This window comes from Loxodonta africana, chromosome 2, assembly GCF_030014295.1.
Source record: "Loxodonta africana isolate mLoxAfr1 chromosome 2, mLoxAfr1.hap2, whole genome shotgun sequence".
Lineage (NCBI taxonomy): Eukaryota > Metazoa > Chordata > Mammalia > Proboscidea > Elephantidae > Loxodonta > Loxodonta africana.
In genome coordinates this window covers 178,331,762-178,347,201 of record NC_087343.1, presented here as the reverse complement: position 1 = coordinate 178,347,201, position 15,440 = coordinate 178,331,762, and the positions used below count along the sequence as shown (strand labels likewise).

The 15,440-nt window shown below is 35.8% G+C and overlaps 1 protein-coding gene across 1 annotated transcript in view; it reads right to left on the bottom strand.

Moving 5' to 3' along the window:
* The window catches only part of GABRA1 (gamma-aminobutyric acid type A receptor subunit alpha1), a 55,804-nt gene that overhangs the window by 31,700 nt on the left and 8,664 nt on the right, over window positions 1–15,440 (bottom strand). The window contains exon 3 of the mRNA XM_003404639.3: window positions 5,772–5,839. Within this exon, the coding sequence (XP_003404687.1) occupies window positions 5,772–5,839 (68 nt within the window). The remainder of the gene's footprint in view (window positions 1–5,771; window positions 5,840–15,440) is intronic.

The following is a 15,440-nucleotide window of genomic DNA, read 5'->3' as shown; positions in this document are numbered from 1 at the left end:
TCAATCATTCTGGGAAGTCCTGGAAAGTAGCTTAAGCTATCTGAGCATTTCTTTCTTTCCCCCCACTCCAATAGTGTGGATAGGTCGACTCTGGGCTGGGCATGTCTTCCACTCTGGGATATGGACAAGTCTGATAGGTAGGGATATGATATATGATGATATTTCTACTACGATTTAGCCACTTAATTTCTAGTCTCAGTTCTCTTTGAACTAGTCAACAGTAGAGAGAATGACCACTTGTCAATCAAGGATCCAAGAAAGTCTAAGCTGACCTTGTTCCCATGAACCTAAGAAGGTCGAGCATTTGTTTTCTTGCTGCAAGGAGACTTTTGAAATTAAAATAAAATTTAAATATAAAATAAACTTTAAATAGATTTAATGTCACATTTTTAGCAAAATATAGCCCAAAGGCAATGATTCCAAACAACCATGTGAAACTTTCCAAAGTCCAGATGTTTACATGTTTATCATGTTTAAAGTGAACTCTATCTGTGTTAATGTCAGACAGTGAAGTTACCAAATATATTGAAAACATTCTTCTTACAAATATACTCCTCAGACACACACAAACATACACACACACAACACTAAGCAAAACTGACTGGGTAAGCTTTTGTTTTTCATTTTCCCCGAGATAGAAGTAGAAATGAAATCTGAAATAAACTGCAGTTGATGATGATCAACCCCTGACTAATCAAGAGTATAAATATTTGGTCTTCTGTATTCTGAGAACTCTCTCCTGCATGATTGTCATGGTAACAGCAGACAGATACCAGTACCTACTTGTGTAACATGACCTTGGACTCATGGTCACAATTTATTAGACTGAGAACGAACATCTGGACCAAGATAGGCCAGAGAACCTTCTTCAGAAAGTTGGGACAAGAAAAAGGCAAGAAGTAGAGCCATAGCATACTGGTTATGAATGTAAGTTCTAAACCAACTAGCTAAAACTGCATCATCAGTCTGCCAGCTGAATGGCCTTAAGTTAGTTTCTTACCCTCTCCAAGCCACAATTTCCTAATATGTCACCCAGCTATTCTGAGAAGTAAATGAGTTAATACACATGGACAGCTTGCAAGGATGCCTGGCCCACAGAACGCTCTCAGTAGAAATTTTTACTATTTGTCTTATTTCTTTTTTTTTTTATCAACAGAAATTTATATTAGTCTTCTTACATAGCTGAGAGTGAAGGAGTGTTATTTCCTTAGAAAGGTGGCAGAACAGAAAATCTGAGGAAGTGACAAGTTGGTAACAGCCAAGCCAAGCAAAAACAGAAGGCACAAAAGGGGCTCTACATTCACAGTGTGTGAGCAAAGAGGAAGCTCAGCTGAAGAATGTGTTCAAGTCTCAATGTTCCAGCCTCATCACTCATGTGAAAAGTCTCTTTGAGTTACCCTGCTCAGTAAAGTAGGTCCTGGGAGAATATAAGTCTTACTCTGAAGACCTACAAAAATATCCTTTACATTCTTAAATAAATATTGTGTTGAAGCATTTCTGCTTGCACCATCTGTGTGTGCTTTGACTTAATCCACTTTATCCACCGTGGAAAACACAGTTCTATGATTGTGCTGGAAACCCTAGTGGTATAATGGGTAAATGCTATGGCTACTAACCAAAAAGTCAGCAGTTCGAATCCACCAGGGGCTACTTGGAAACTCCATGGGACAGTTCTACTCTGTCCTGTAGGGTTGCTATGAGTCAGAATCGACTCGATGGCACTGTTTTTTTTTTTTTTTTTTTAGTGATTGTGCTGCCTGGATATTTCTGTCAGAACCTGGTGCCCTGGGAATGTGCTATTTGATTGCAAATTAATGAATTTTAAAATAAAGTTAAGGAGTTGTCCTAATTTTGTTTTCTATTCCAGATGAAGTCAGATGCCTTGGGAGTTAGGGCGTCTCTAGGGTTGGATGGACTGGGTTCAAATCATTGCACTTAGCTAGTTAGGTCACGTTCCTTCTCTGGAAAATGTGCATAATATTAGTGTAAAAGATTTTGGCATGTGGATTAGAAGGAACATGATCTATAAAACCCTGAGCATGGTGATTGGCACATTGTAAGCATTCGATAATTTTAATGTTGTAATGGTTATAATTATTAATTAGATACATTAGTTCTCACTTAAAAAAACTACAAAGATTTCCTGTTTTGAAAAATAGCTTTGTCATTCTGTCTTCTACTTTGATTGCCTCTAAATCACCTTATTTGTAATTCTATGATGATGTGGTTTTAGATGATTAATCTTTGAGAACAGTGTAGTCAGGTATAATTTCTACTAGCCACTTAGAAAATCGGTTGTAGGCCTATGGCTTTTGGATCGATTGACATAAAAATTTAACCATTACCTGGTTAAGAAGTTTCAGGTAGTGGGGTGTATTGTTGACTTGAACTATTCTGCACTCTGTCCCCTCTTTCTATCTGATATTTGATCAAAGATCATGAATGAGTAAGTCACGATAACTATAGGGCTAATGGTGTATCAAAGTGCCCTGGTGGTGCAAACAGTTAAGTCAGCCACTGGTTGGTGATTTGGGCTCACTTAGTGTCTCCACAGGAGAATTACTTGGGGATCTGCTACCCTAAAGGTTAAGGCCAAGAAAACCCTATGGGCAGTTCTACTCTGTCACTGGGGTTATTTATGAGCCAAAATCAACTCTACAGCACCTAACAACAACAACAGCAATGGTATATCAAAAATCCTAGTGTCACCTTGATTCTAAGAAAACATTTGTTCCTTAAATCACAGTTAATCTAACTGGTAACTCAAAAGCATGCCAAATAATTTTTTTTAAGAGCAAAGTTTATGATTGCACGTAGCTTCATTTGAAACCGTCCCTTAACAACTCATATTGAGCATACACTTATTGTGAGGCACCGTGCCACGTGATCTTTTAATGTCCCATCTCTTGATGTTTTCATCGAAGAGAGAGGTGTCACAGTGTAAAACTCCTGGACACTCTCCAGCCCCTCTTACTCTTCTGTCCCGAATAGAGGAGAGGATTAATGTAATCTAATGGATGAATTTGGAAGGAGAAACTAAGTTTGTCTATCTCAGTCTCTCCTTGTCTTGTCCTTTTGGATGATGGCTGTCTATAAGACTCGTGAATTTGACTGTGCTCCTCTGTGTCTCAAGGTTTACACGGGCAGTCTACCCTCTAACAGAGAGAAACCAACACTGCCTGTGACCTGGTATTTCTGCCTGTTCCTGGAATGTACCATCTAGAAACCCACTTGCCTGCAAGTATAAGCCACATTCTGTAATACCTTAATTATTTGGGATAATGATGATGTTTTCACCTCCTGTATCCCTTACTCTATTGTCTTCTTTCTCACAAAGTGCAAAACTCAGACAGGAAAGAGGGGTGAATTTATTAAGTCCCACAAGTCCCCAAATTTTGAAAGATAATGTAGGTCTCTAAACCTTTTACCAAGTAAGTAATAATTTGACACTTACTGAAAGCCTGCAATATACTAATATTGTCAGAGATGTAGAAAAAAACTGTCTTTACATTTTGGGGTATCACATCAGAAAAATATAACATTTAAAGAAGGAAAATAATCTTACAGAACAGTACTGATTATGTGAAAAATATTAAATTTTGTGTTACAATCAATAAATGTGATTAGAATGCAGAAAGGAGAAGTTAATATTGTTATTAGCTTAATCAGAAAAAGTTTTCATCAATAATTGGAATCATGAGGCATTGGGCCTTGGCAGCAAATACAGGATTTAGATAGGTGGAGAGAAGGGAAATTTTCCAGTAAGGGTGCATGACCTGATAAGGAGATCAGCATGTTCCTGTTAGTGAAAACACATGGTATCAAGAAAAAATTCAAAGCAGAAAAAGTGTTAAACTTGACTGAGACCTACTAAAGGTTCTTAAGTAGAAGAGTGGCATGAGGAGAGAATAGCGAAAGATGGAATTCCAACATGGAAAATCCACAATGAACTAGTTCTTCAAAAAGTGATCAATTTAGGTAAAATTTGGTATCTCACAGTATTCCAGTACAGTGGCCTACTCATTGATCATAATGACAAAATGAATTGTATAAGAGGAATAAATGCACAATTATGGTTGAAATTTATACTTCTGTTCCTTGGCTAGTAATAATGGCTAACATTTGTTGAGCGCTTATTATGTCAGGAATTCTTTTAAGTGATATGCATGGATTAATTCACTTAAAACATGAAATAACCCCGTAAGATATTATTATTATCCTCATTTTAAACAAGTAGAAACTGTGGCACAGATATATTAAATAAATCTCCCAAGGATAACCCCCATTGCCATCAAGGTGATTCCAACTCATAGCGACCCTATAGGACAGAGTAGAACTGCTCTATAGAGTTTCCAAGGAGCACCTGGCAGATTCGAACTCCCGACCTTTTGGTTAGCAGCCATAGCACTTAACCACCACGGCACCAGGGTTTCAAGGATACAGCCATGTAAATGGAAGAAGGAGATTATAACCCCAGACATTCTGGCTCAGAAAACTGTGTTCTTACTTACCACTTTGCTGTCTCTCACATGCTCTGCTGACTTGTATTTGATAATCGCTATGTTTCATAACCTGAATTATATTTAACTATCCCCTGAGCCAGCATTTCCCAATGTTTGATTCACAGATTACTAAATTCTACAGAATATTAACAGGTATTGAATGAAGAAAAAGGATTTTGTACAAATATGGCTGGAAAAGCACTAGATTAAATATAGCCAAAGTGGGTTCATTGTGAATAGACACAATTTAGGAAATGATGGCCTAAATTGATACTTTCTGTAATCTTTATTCGGAATCCTGAGCTACTCTGAAATCAAAGGACATTTATGTTCAGATGATACAAAAAAAAAAAAGGCATTTCAAAAACAGTATTGAATTAATGTATTTGAAATATTCATAATGACATATCTTCATGGCCTCTTTCCCTTACATAGAAGGTTTGCTGTTATGAGTTTTAAAACATTATATAATATCTTCAGAGCTTTACCGATTTACCAACTCCTACCAGATATAAAAGAAATTCATTTTAATTTATTTGGTTTGGGAGAAGAAAGAACAGGTATTTATTCATTTCATTCCCACTCTTGCTAATATTTTAATGAGGGCCTTTTGCAGGGAAGCTGAAAGTTTGTCAGTGTCATTTTTTTAACTCTTTCTCTGCCTAATTCTATTTAAGTATTCACTCACCTTTTATACTCATTTTCCATTTTTAGCCAAAAATAATTCAGGAATGATAATGTTCATGGTTTTCGAGAACACTGCTGGTGGCTACCTTAAAATCTAGCATCCTTGAATTTAACACGGCCTCCTAATTAAAATGAAAGGAGCATCTTCCAACACAAAGCAATCATTTCCAGGGATGGATGGACAAAAACAGGACTGCCGTGGTTGATAACTACAGAAATAGACCTGGTCTGGGAAATAAATGGGTCTGCTATTATATAAATATTATGAGGAGCCCTGGTGGTACAGTGATTAAGAGCTTGGCTGCTAAAAGGAAGGTAGGTATGGAGGTTCTTTTCTGTGCTATAGGATCGCTGTGAGTCAGAATTAACTTAATGGCAGTGAGTTTGGGTTTTTTAGTACAAATATCATATGAATTATGAATTACGTGTTGCTTATTATTATTTTTTTTATTATTATATACACGCTGGCACAAATGTATATCCAAACTATATGAGGTCGCTACCTAAATACTTAGTCTATATTTTTCTTTTAAAAGTTAAATTAAAAAAAACCAAGGAGACCAAAAACGCAGTGTCACTTACCATATCATGGTCTGAAACGGGTCCGAAACTGGTGACGAAGATGTCAGTCTTCACTTCAGTTACACGCTCTGATGAAGCAGGAAATTGGGACAGTGAGTGTCTATCAACAGTCCTTATTAGAGCTTACCACCACATACTCACACCCAAATGGGAAATTTATTGGCTTCGATTAGCTATTTCTAAAATTGGTCCGCTGTGTAGTCCTGAAAATTTACTGCTTACACACGAAATTTCACAGTTAATATTTTCTAGGGATCCCAGAGTCTAAATATGCCACTTTGGGAGGCAGAGACTTTATGGAGAAGTCAGCTTCTGCTAATGAATTCTTCAATAATGGACACACTTTCCTAAATGATATGAAACCATTTCACATTGTAATAAAAATACGTTAGCATTTGGGATAAGCATAAATACTCTCACACAGCTAGCCAGAACCTCTAGGTATTTAGGCTACTCTTGGGAAGTGTACAATATACTTCAGCAAGCTTTATTAACTCTTTAAGGGTTCAAGGGTATGTTTTATAAATGATTGCTTTCTTGCACTAAATCATAACTGAATTTTCCCAATTACGTCCCGAAAAAAAAAATCTGGCAACCTATATAATCTTTTCAGTTTTAAGGATGAGAAGAACATACTATGGCATAGAAAGAGTTCACTTAATAGTTTCCATTTCAAGTCCAATATGATTTTATTTTATTGGTCTTTGATGGCATATATGTCAACCAATAAAACATACTTATTGTAGCTCTGTGATGACTCAATAAAGACTTTTTCAAAGAAGCACCATCACAACACAATAGAAAAATGGTGCTTACAGAAAAGGAAAGAATTTCTTGAGGGGTTAGAATGGAAAAGATGACTTTATCATTTTCAACTTGAGCTCTGAGAAATATCAGCCCAATATCTTAAGCAATTTTTTTTTTCTTTACCGGGACATTCATATTTCTGGCCTAGGACACTAAAAAGGTGATCCAACATATGCAATAATGAACTCCTTTGGAAATCAAGAGCTGACCTTTATCCCTCAGCAATTCACTTGTGCATAGTTAACACTTTTCGTATAAACTTTCATCAAGGAGGTCCTATTATACACATCACATAATGAGTATCTCAAATATCTCCTTATCTAACCAATCCAATGGATTTGTTTCCATTTTTTTTTTTTTTTTTCAATTTCGTAGATTCTAAAATGTTTAAATGATCCTCTAGACATAGAATCATGTGGGGTTTACTTTTTGAAAACTTCAACATGGAGGACAAAGCTTGAGACAAAATAAAAAACAAAAACAAATCAGATAGTTGTGTTTGTAGAACTCACTTCCAACATCGGCTTTAACATGCTACGCTGATTGTGTGTGGCTTGAGAGACAAATTGTCAGCAATAAGTATCAGAAGTCTTAACACAATCATTCTGTAACACTTCTCTGTTCTCACCCGTCAGCCATTCCCCCAATACCCCAATGTATACACTGCTCCATCATCATCTACACATCCCCATTATCATGTACTCTCTTTTCCCATATACATAAATATTTCTTAAGACTCCATCAAGGTGTCACACTTTATTAGAATTTCAGGACTGCCTTTCAATTAAAAACAATAATAAAAAATATATACATTTTCCATTCACAAAAGTTAGAATGCATCTTATTGTTGAGCTCATTTTTGTCCTTTTTTCTTTCATCATTTCCCTTATGGATCAAGCAAAGGAGCCATCACTTAGCTTTGCTTTGATATAATAAAATATGTATTTATTAGCATGAAAAAAGTATAAAAAGAAAGACAATGGATAATGGGGAATTGGCCATTTTTTCACCCTGAATTTTTTTGTACCAGGTAAGCCCCTTATTGGGAATAATTTCCTATACAATAAAAATATACTACATATTATCTTATGTCATATTACGCATATAATTGTATTATATATAATATTTCTTATTATTTGAAAATCATTTTCTTACAATTAAATGTACCTTAAACTTCAGGATCGAGGAGAATTGACATCTAAATTTTCCTACACGACTGGACACTCCTGCTGATTTTTTTTTTAAATTGATTTATTCAATCTCACTTTGCAAGATTGAGCTTCAGTTCTCTCCACATTATAAGGACCAAAGTTATGGTGACTATCTTATGGAACTGAGTGACATCTATGGAATCCAAATTATGTCATTTTTGATCATTTTTATTTCTGCAGCAGGAATGAGCCCGTAAGTATATGCTTATTTGGGGGATATATACTGATTCATGTCTGCACAAGTGCACGTGCTTGGCAGCCTGAAGCAGCTCTCCTGTAGTTTCCTATCATTACTACATAGTTCTTGAGTATGGAGAGGGCATACTTACTGCACTTTGAGGCAGCTCCGCCAGGTAGCTGAATTTATAAATATTGGCTCCCCCAGGTGTTTTAGAAGCAAGCAATCAGTACTTTCTTATATGATAAAGTGCTCTAAAGCACTTTATTTGCCAAATAGGCCATTTCCCTCCAATATTTTTAGATTGTTAGTAGGTGATCATGCTATATAAGCAACAAATCTCAGAGGCCTAAAAGCCTGTGTATAAAGATTACACTATAACTCAAACAGAAGGTAAAACATGGTTAAGTTTATACACATTAATGCCACAGGAAATTTTCACTGCGCCATACAAAGATTAAGCATAAGTGAAAAGCAGTTCATATAAACGGCTCTAATCTATTTAATTTTATATCTACCTTTGCCCCTAAGATTCTTTGCCAGTTCATCCTCTCCTGGTACTTCATCTCATTTTCTACTAACAACGTTCCTCTGAGATTCCCTAAAAGTCACCATTGTAATATTGTAGGTCATGTACCCTAACCAAGAATCCTATCCCATGAGTATCTCAGAAGACCTCCCATGCACTCTAAACACACACCTCACCTTAGTTTTTCTTTTTCCTGCTCTCTGTTTATCCTCTTTCTTCTCTCAGACATATTCACAAACACAGACTTAAGGTAGCAAAATTTGCAAGCCCCAAAATGAAAAGTTGCCAGTTAAGAATTGTATTGGCCACCCAACCACTAAATGGAAAAGGCGAAGGATGATGTAGGAAGGAGAAGAAGGCCAATGTAATGAAATCCTGGATACCATCTGGAACTTTGGGGGTAGAATGAGAAAAAGAGCACAACTACATTCCATACTTTCCTTTCTGATAGATATTTCTTGCCATATACCCAGACATTGTCTTTGAACCATCACCAACTGATATTGAGTGCCCAGTGGAACAAGTTTCCATGGCTGAGAAACTGCCTATTATGTACACATCTGGAAGTTTCATGATGCTAAACTCTCTAAGAAGTCATCTTTTAAATAAATCTGCCCATCCTTGTTCACTCCTGTATTTCCATAATGTATTTTGCAAAACTACCCCAAAACATTAAAAAAAAACTTTAGTATTAGTGTGAGGCTAACATAACATAACATAACACAACACAACACAACATAACATAACATATATAATAATATGTTGTTTTTAAAAAATAAATAAATAAAATACAACTTTATGGTATAAATTTGGGAAACTAGGAAAAACATGAAAGCAAGAATTCCCTGGAATTTCACCATTCACAGAAGACCACTATTAAGATCTAGATGTATTCCCTTAACTTGTTTTTCTACACAAATATATATTTAATAATTTTCAAACCACATCATCACTCAGATGGGTGCGATTTCAATCATAAGGAACAGGCTCCAAAAGTATATCTTTGACTAAAACTCACCAAGAACTTCCTAAGTGCTACACGAACTCATTTTTATTTAAGGTACAAGGCTTAGAATCCTGAGTGCAAAGGTTCAAGGGGGAGCATTGTTGTGAATGAACTCCAGCCAAATTGTAAATGGTAGCATGGTTAACTCCTTTTTTTTCTGGCAAAGAAAATGATGGTTTGAAATCAAGATTCATTTGGGCCCAGGATCAGGCGTAAATGGAAGATGTGCTCATATGTATGTGCTTTGGCTGAAATCTAGTGTAATTGTTGAGCAGCCTTCCTTTCACCAAGTGCTAGAAACATTAGTCATCTTTTCTATCTCCCTGAATTGATATACATATATATACATATATTTATATATAAAAAAAAAAAAACCACTAACCCACTGCTGTCGAGTCATTTCGACTCATAGCGTCCCTGTAGGACAGAGTAGAACTGCCCCATGGAGTTTCCAAGGAGCGCCTGGGGGATTTGAACTGCCGACCTCTTGGTTAGCAGCCGTAGCTCTTAACCACTATGCCACCAGGATTTCCATATATTTATATACAAAAAAAAAAAAAAAATTACTGTCAATTCAATTCCAACTCATAGCTACCTATAGGACAGAGTGGAACTGCCGTATAGGTGTCCTGGTGGCATAGTAGTTAAGAGCTTAGCTGTTAATCAAAAGATAGCAGTTTGAATCCACCAGCTACTCCTTGGAAACCCTATTGGGAAGTTCTACTCTGTACTATAGGTTCACTATGAATTGGAATCCATCTGACAGCATCGAGTTTTTTGGTTTTAATCTTTACAGACATTGACTGCCACATCTTTTTCCTGTGGAGCAGCTAGCTGGTTCAAACCACCGACCCTTCAGATAGCAGCTGGGCACTTAACCACCACACCACCGGGACTCCATAAAATATATACATATGTATGTATGTATGTATACATAATATATAATATTATATGGAAACCCTGGTGGTGTGGTGGTTAAGTGCTACGGCTGCTAACCAAGAGGTGGGCAGTTCAAATCCTCCAGGCGCTCCTTGGAAACCCTATGGGACAGTTCTACTCTGTCCTATAGGGTTGCTATGAGTCGGATTCGACTCGACGGCAGTGGGTTTTTAGGTTTTGGGTATATATTATATATACTGCATATATATAATATATAATGTATATATTAGAATATAAATCATATGCTCTAATACCAGTATTTATTAACATAGCACTACACTCTGAAGAGTTACTAGAAAAAAAAAAACCTAAGCCTGTTACCATTGAATCGATTCTGACTCATAGCAACCCTATAGGACTGAGTAGAACTGCCCCATAGGGTTTCTAAGGAGCAGCCGGTGGATTTGAACTGCCCACCTTTTGGTTAGCAGCCCAGCTCTTAACCACTCCAAGGACCTCGAAGCCTTTGTCTGAATCACATGAGGAAAAGTCAAGATATTTTTATAATTAAATATATCTTATTTAAAAGCATAGACACGAATCAGGAACTTCTAATGAAGTTCAGCTAAAATGATTATGTTGTTGTTACTTGCTGTCAAGTCAGCTCCGACTCATAATGACCTTATTTATAAGCGAAAAAAACATTGCCCTGTCCTGTGCCATCTTCATGATTGTTGGTATGTTTGAGTGTACAAATGATTATACACCTAGCCAAAGCTAAACATGACTGAACCTGTTATATAACTAGAGACTTATCTGAAAATGGAAATCAATTAAACTAACTCAGTTGGATGAAATGTTCCAAGAGTAAATTATTCACCAAATAATTATTTCAATCAAATGTTTTCTTCACCATAATCCTTCCTTGTTCATGTAAAAAAAAAAAAAAGGACAGGTTATTTAAAATGAATATAAATGTACACGTATTTCAAGAGAAAAACTTAAATAGAGTTATGTAAGATGGAATGATGATAATGATGGTCGTTATTACAGTGGGTAGGGATATCTCAAAATAGCACATCAATGTAAATCAAGTTTTTAATGATAAATAAATCAATTAAAATCAATATTTAAACAAGCATACACTTCAGTGGTGAGTAGATAGATAAATGGATAGAGATTAAATTAGATAGATGTAAAATGCACACATGCATACGTAGATCATATCCACATATGCTCACACTATATTGTATACTGTGTAAGTGATAGACAGTGGTAGAACTGTCCTTGCTGGGAATTTCCTACACTTCAAGAAGTATTTCTTGGGTATATTCATCTAGTCAACAAATGTTTATTGGTCATATTTTATGTGCTAGGCAGACACTGTTCTAGGTAACAACAATACAATGGTGAACAGAAGTAAAAGTATTTCCATTCGACTGTAGCTCACCTCATCATCTTAGGGAAAACAGATTAGATAGGTGATAGATGATAGATGATAGATAGATAGATAGATAGATAGATAGATAGATAGATAGATAGATAGATAGATAGATAGATAGATAGATAGATAGATAGATAGATAGATAGATGATAGATAGATAGACGATAGATAGATATAGATAGATGACAGATGATTGATGATAGATAGATATAGATAGATGACAGATGATTGATAGATAGATATAGATAGATAACAGATGATTGATAGATAGATGATAGATAGATGATAGATAGATAGATAGATAGATAGATAGATAGATAGATAGATAGATAGATAGATAGATAGATAGATAGATAGATAGATAGATGATAATAGACAGATAGGTAGACAGGTAGATAGATGGCAGGTAGATAGAAAGTTAAGCACAAACACAAAGAATCATACTAGTTAATTTCAGATCATTAAAATGCTTTGAAAGATTGTCTTTACAAAGAGGTGACATTTGAACTGAGACCAGGAAGGTTAGAAATGTTCAGCCAAGACATTTCAAGGAGAGGGAAGAACAAGGCAAAGAAGCTGAGGTGAGAGTCAATGTGTTGTGTTTAAGAAACAGAAAGTCCAGTGTATCTGGAGCCTGGCGATGCTGCTAAACTGATACAAAATGAAGCTTGAGTAGCAAGACGGGGCTGTTCATGAAGAGCCTTGAGGGTTTCTATAAGCAGTTGGACCTTTATTCCAATGCAATAGGAAGCCTTTGGGTAATCAGATGAAATGATATACTTGCAGTTCAAGTAGATCACTGATGCTGTATACACAGTGAATTGTAAGAGTGATTATAAAAAGCACTTTGGAAGTGGGAATGAACAGTGAAGAATTTTGGGTGGTATTTTATTAGGAATGCCTATCAACAATTTATTCAATATGGCATTGACCATATAGCTTTGGCCATTGACTGTCTAGTGATAAACTCAAAAGAGTATTGGGTAGACTCAGTTCCCTCAACTCACAATTTATGAAGCAGGTCTGTTACTTTTTTTAAGCTACTTTGTGTCCATTAATTCACAGAGACAGTCTCTACAGGAAGACTAAATGAACTAATGTTAGTCATCATAATAAAGTGTATCTCAAAGTACCACTTTGAAACAGTTCTGTTTGGAAATTGAAAATATCCTGGGCTCCGCACAAAAACATCAATGTATTCTTCTGGATTGGACAATGGTTCAGCTCCCTGATGTTCTGCCTAGAGCAACATGTCTACTCTCTGTCCTTCCTTTCCTATAAGCCTGCCTATATTCCATTAATGCCTTAGAGAAGTTGGCCACTTGCCCCTATTTGATACGTACAGCTACTTAATTTTGTTTATGGGGTAGAGACTCAAGTCTCAAGGTGTTTAACCAATTCCTGATCTTTTAGTGTTTTTGGATTCCAAAGACAGAAGACACAAGCATTTCCCAGGACAAAAGGTAAATTTTATTGCAGCAGACATTACCTTATTCCCACTGATAAATTCCCTCCTTATGTTATAATATGGATATTATCTATTGTGAGGAGGCTAAGCTTTAGAAAGACTGTGCATTGCCCTGTTGGAGGAATTAGTTTCCTATGGTCTGTATAAATCTTGGTTAAAATTGTCGAACTTTGCAATAACTCTGAGGCATCCTATTGCCTGTTCCCACTGTAGCATTTTAGTTACATAAAAACAATATTGAAGGGATATACCATTGACTTAGGTTTGTTTTAAGTTTTCCAAACGGGACAGAGTCCATAAATATTAAAAATGAGATTCTCTTCTCAGGAACACTATATTGTTTTTCAAATATAGAATTTAGATTCGACCTGAAAAAAGCAATCATCTTCAGAAAGCATTTTTTAAAGGTTTGACATTGGTACTAGAATCTAGATAGAAAGTGAAAGCTCTGTGAAAAGGTCAAGGGTAACTGCACGAAAAATAAACTGCAGTCATTTACTAATACTATGGCCTCTACAACTTGAATATCATCTCAGTGGGTACAGTTTTTCTTAGAGACATCTTGGCCTGCATCAGGTAGATGATTTATATACAACAAGGAAAGATGAGAAGAGAACGTTTTCTAAACATTCTAGCACATTCCTTTGGGTATCTAGTTGGATTCATTAGATAAGCTGGCTTCATGAGCTGACTGGTGTTCTCAGCGAGGAAAGGTCAAAAGGTATTCTCTGTTCATTTTAACAATGCCTCTTGGGTGTTTGGTGTCCTTTTTCTTTGAAATGCAAGTGAATTATGGAAAATCTAGATATACTATTTCTGTGGAAATGGATTGCATTATGCCAAAGTCTGAGCATCTGCTCCACACCTTGCATTAAAAGCACCAGATAAAATGACAGCAAATTCAAAAGGAAGGGTTCCAGAGTAGAATTTCAAAAATAACCCTAAAACCTATTTCTTCAGTAAAGTATGTGTGACAAAAAAGAAAGGGATTGCATGAACCTAACCTTACTTTCATTTCTTTGGGTGTTGTCACTGATTTAGAATCTTCCTGTTGTATCTAATGCCATCATGTTCTGCCTGAGGTATCTCGTCCTCTGAGTTTTTGAAATTCTAGCTTTTTAAGATAACGCCAAAATATGTGCATGAAATTTAGTTGAACGTGAATGAAATGGTTCCTTCTGATCTCAACATCACACAGAATACAAATATAATAAAAAAATGATTGTGTGAAAATCAGGCATCTTATAATCTTGAGATAGGACAGAGCGATGTTGACTTCTAAAAAGTGTAAGTCATATGGCCTTCCCTATGTTTCAGTCACCTAAACTCTACAAAGTTGCACAAACTTTCACAAAAAAATTGATCTGGCACTTTTTTTTCAAAGTTCTCTAAATTTTCCACCTTTACTTATTTTGACATGAAGAAACACAATCCAAGATCCCAAGCTAATTTTCTAAAGAGTCAGCACTATTTTATCAGCTTCAGGGCCTGTCTAACTAACCCAATTACCTTTCTTTAGGAGCGGGGAATGCTTATTTCTAAAGACGGAGATCTCTTGCAATGATTGGACTCAAAGAAGTTTAAAAAAAAAAAAAGTCCTGTACGGGCTTAAATAATCCAAGATTACAAATATTAAGAAGATAAAGTGTGCTCTGAATCATAGATTACTTCTTAAGTAACATTTTATTGCCAAAATACATTGAGAGAAAACTCCAGTGACAAAAATTTAACTGACATTTTCAATTAAGTAAAATCTTAAAAACAAACTATAGCACTTACAAGAGAAAGAATAAAATCTCAACAAAATGTCTTTTAAATATTTAGAATAAAAAAAAATTTAGTACATTCCATTCTTTGTGTACATTCCTACCTACCATCCATTTATTTACCTTTCCACCCAACCAGCCCTGTTTGTCCTATGATGAATAGACATTCATGTCTCTTTCCTTTATCTTCTATACCTGGTGATAAAATCTTTAAGAGGCATCCATCAAGATTAAACTTAAGGCTGAATTTAGGTATTATAAGAACATTTCCCGGTACTATCATAAACAGGGAGGGAGATGGTAAAAAGTTTTTCTGTAATTTCTTCAAAATGTACCCCAACCAAGACTACCCTGTTTGAGTTACAGTCAAGCATGATTTTG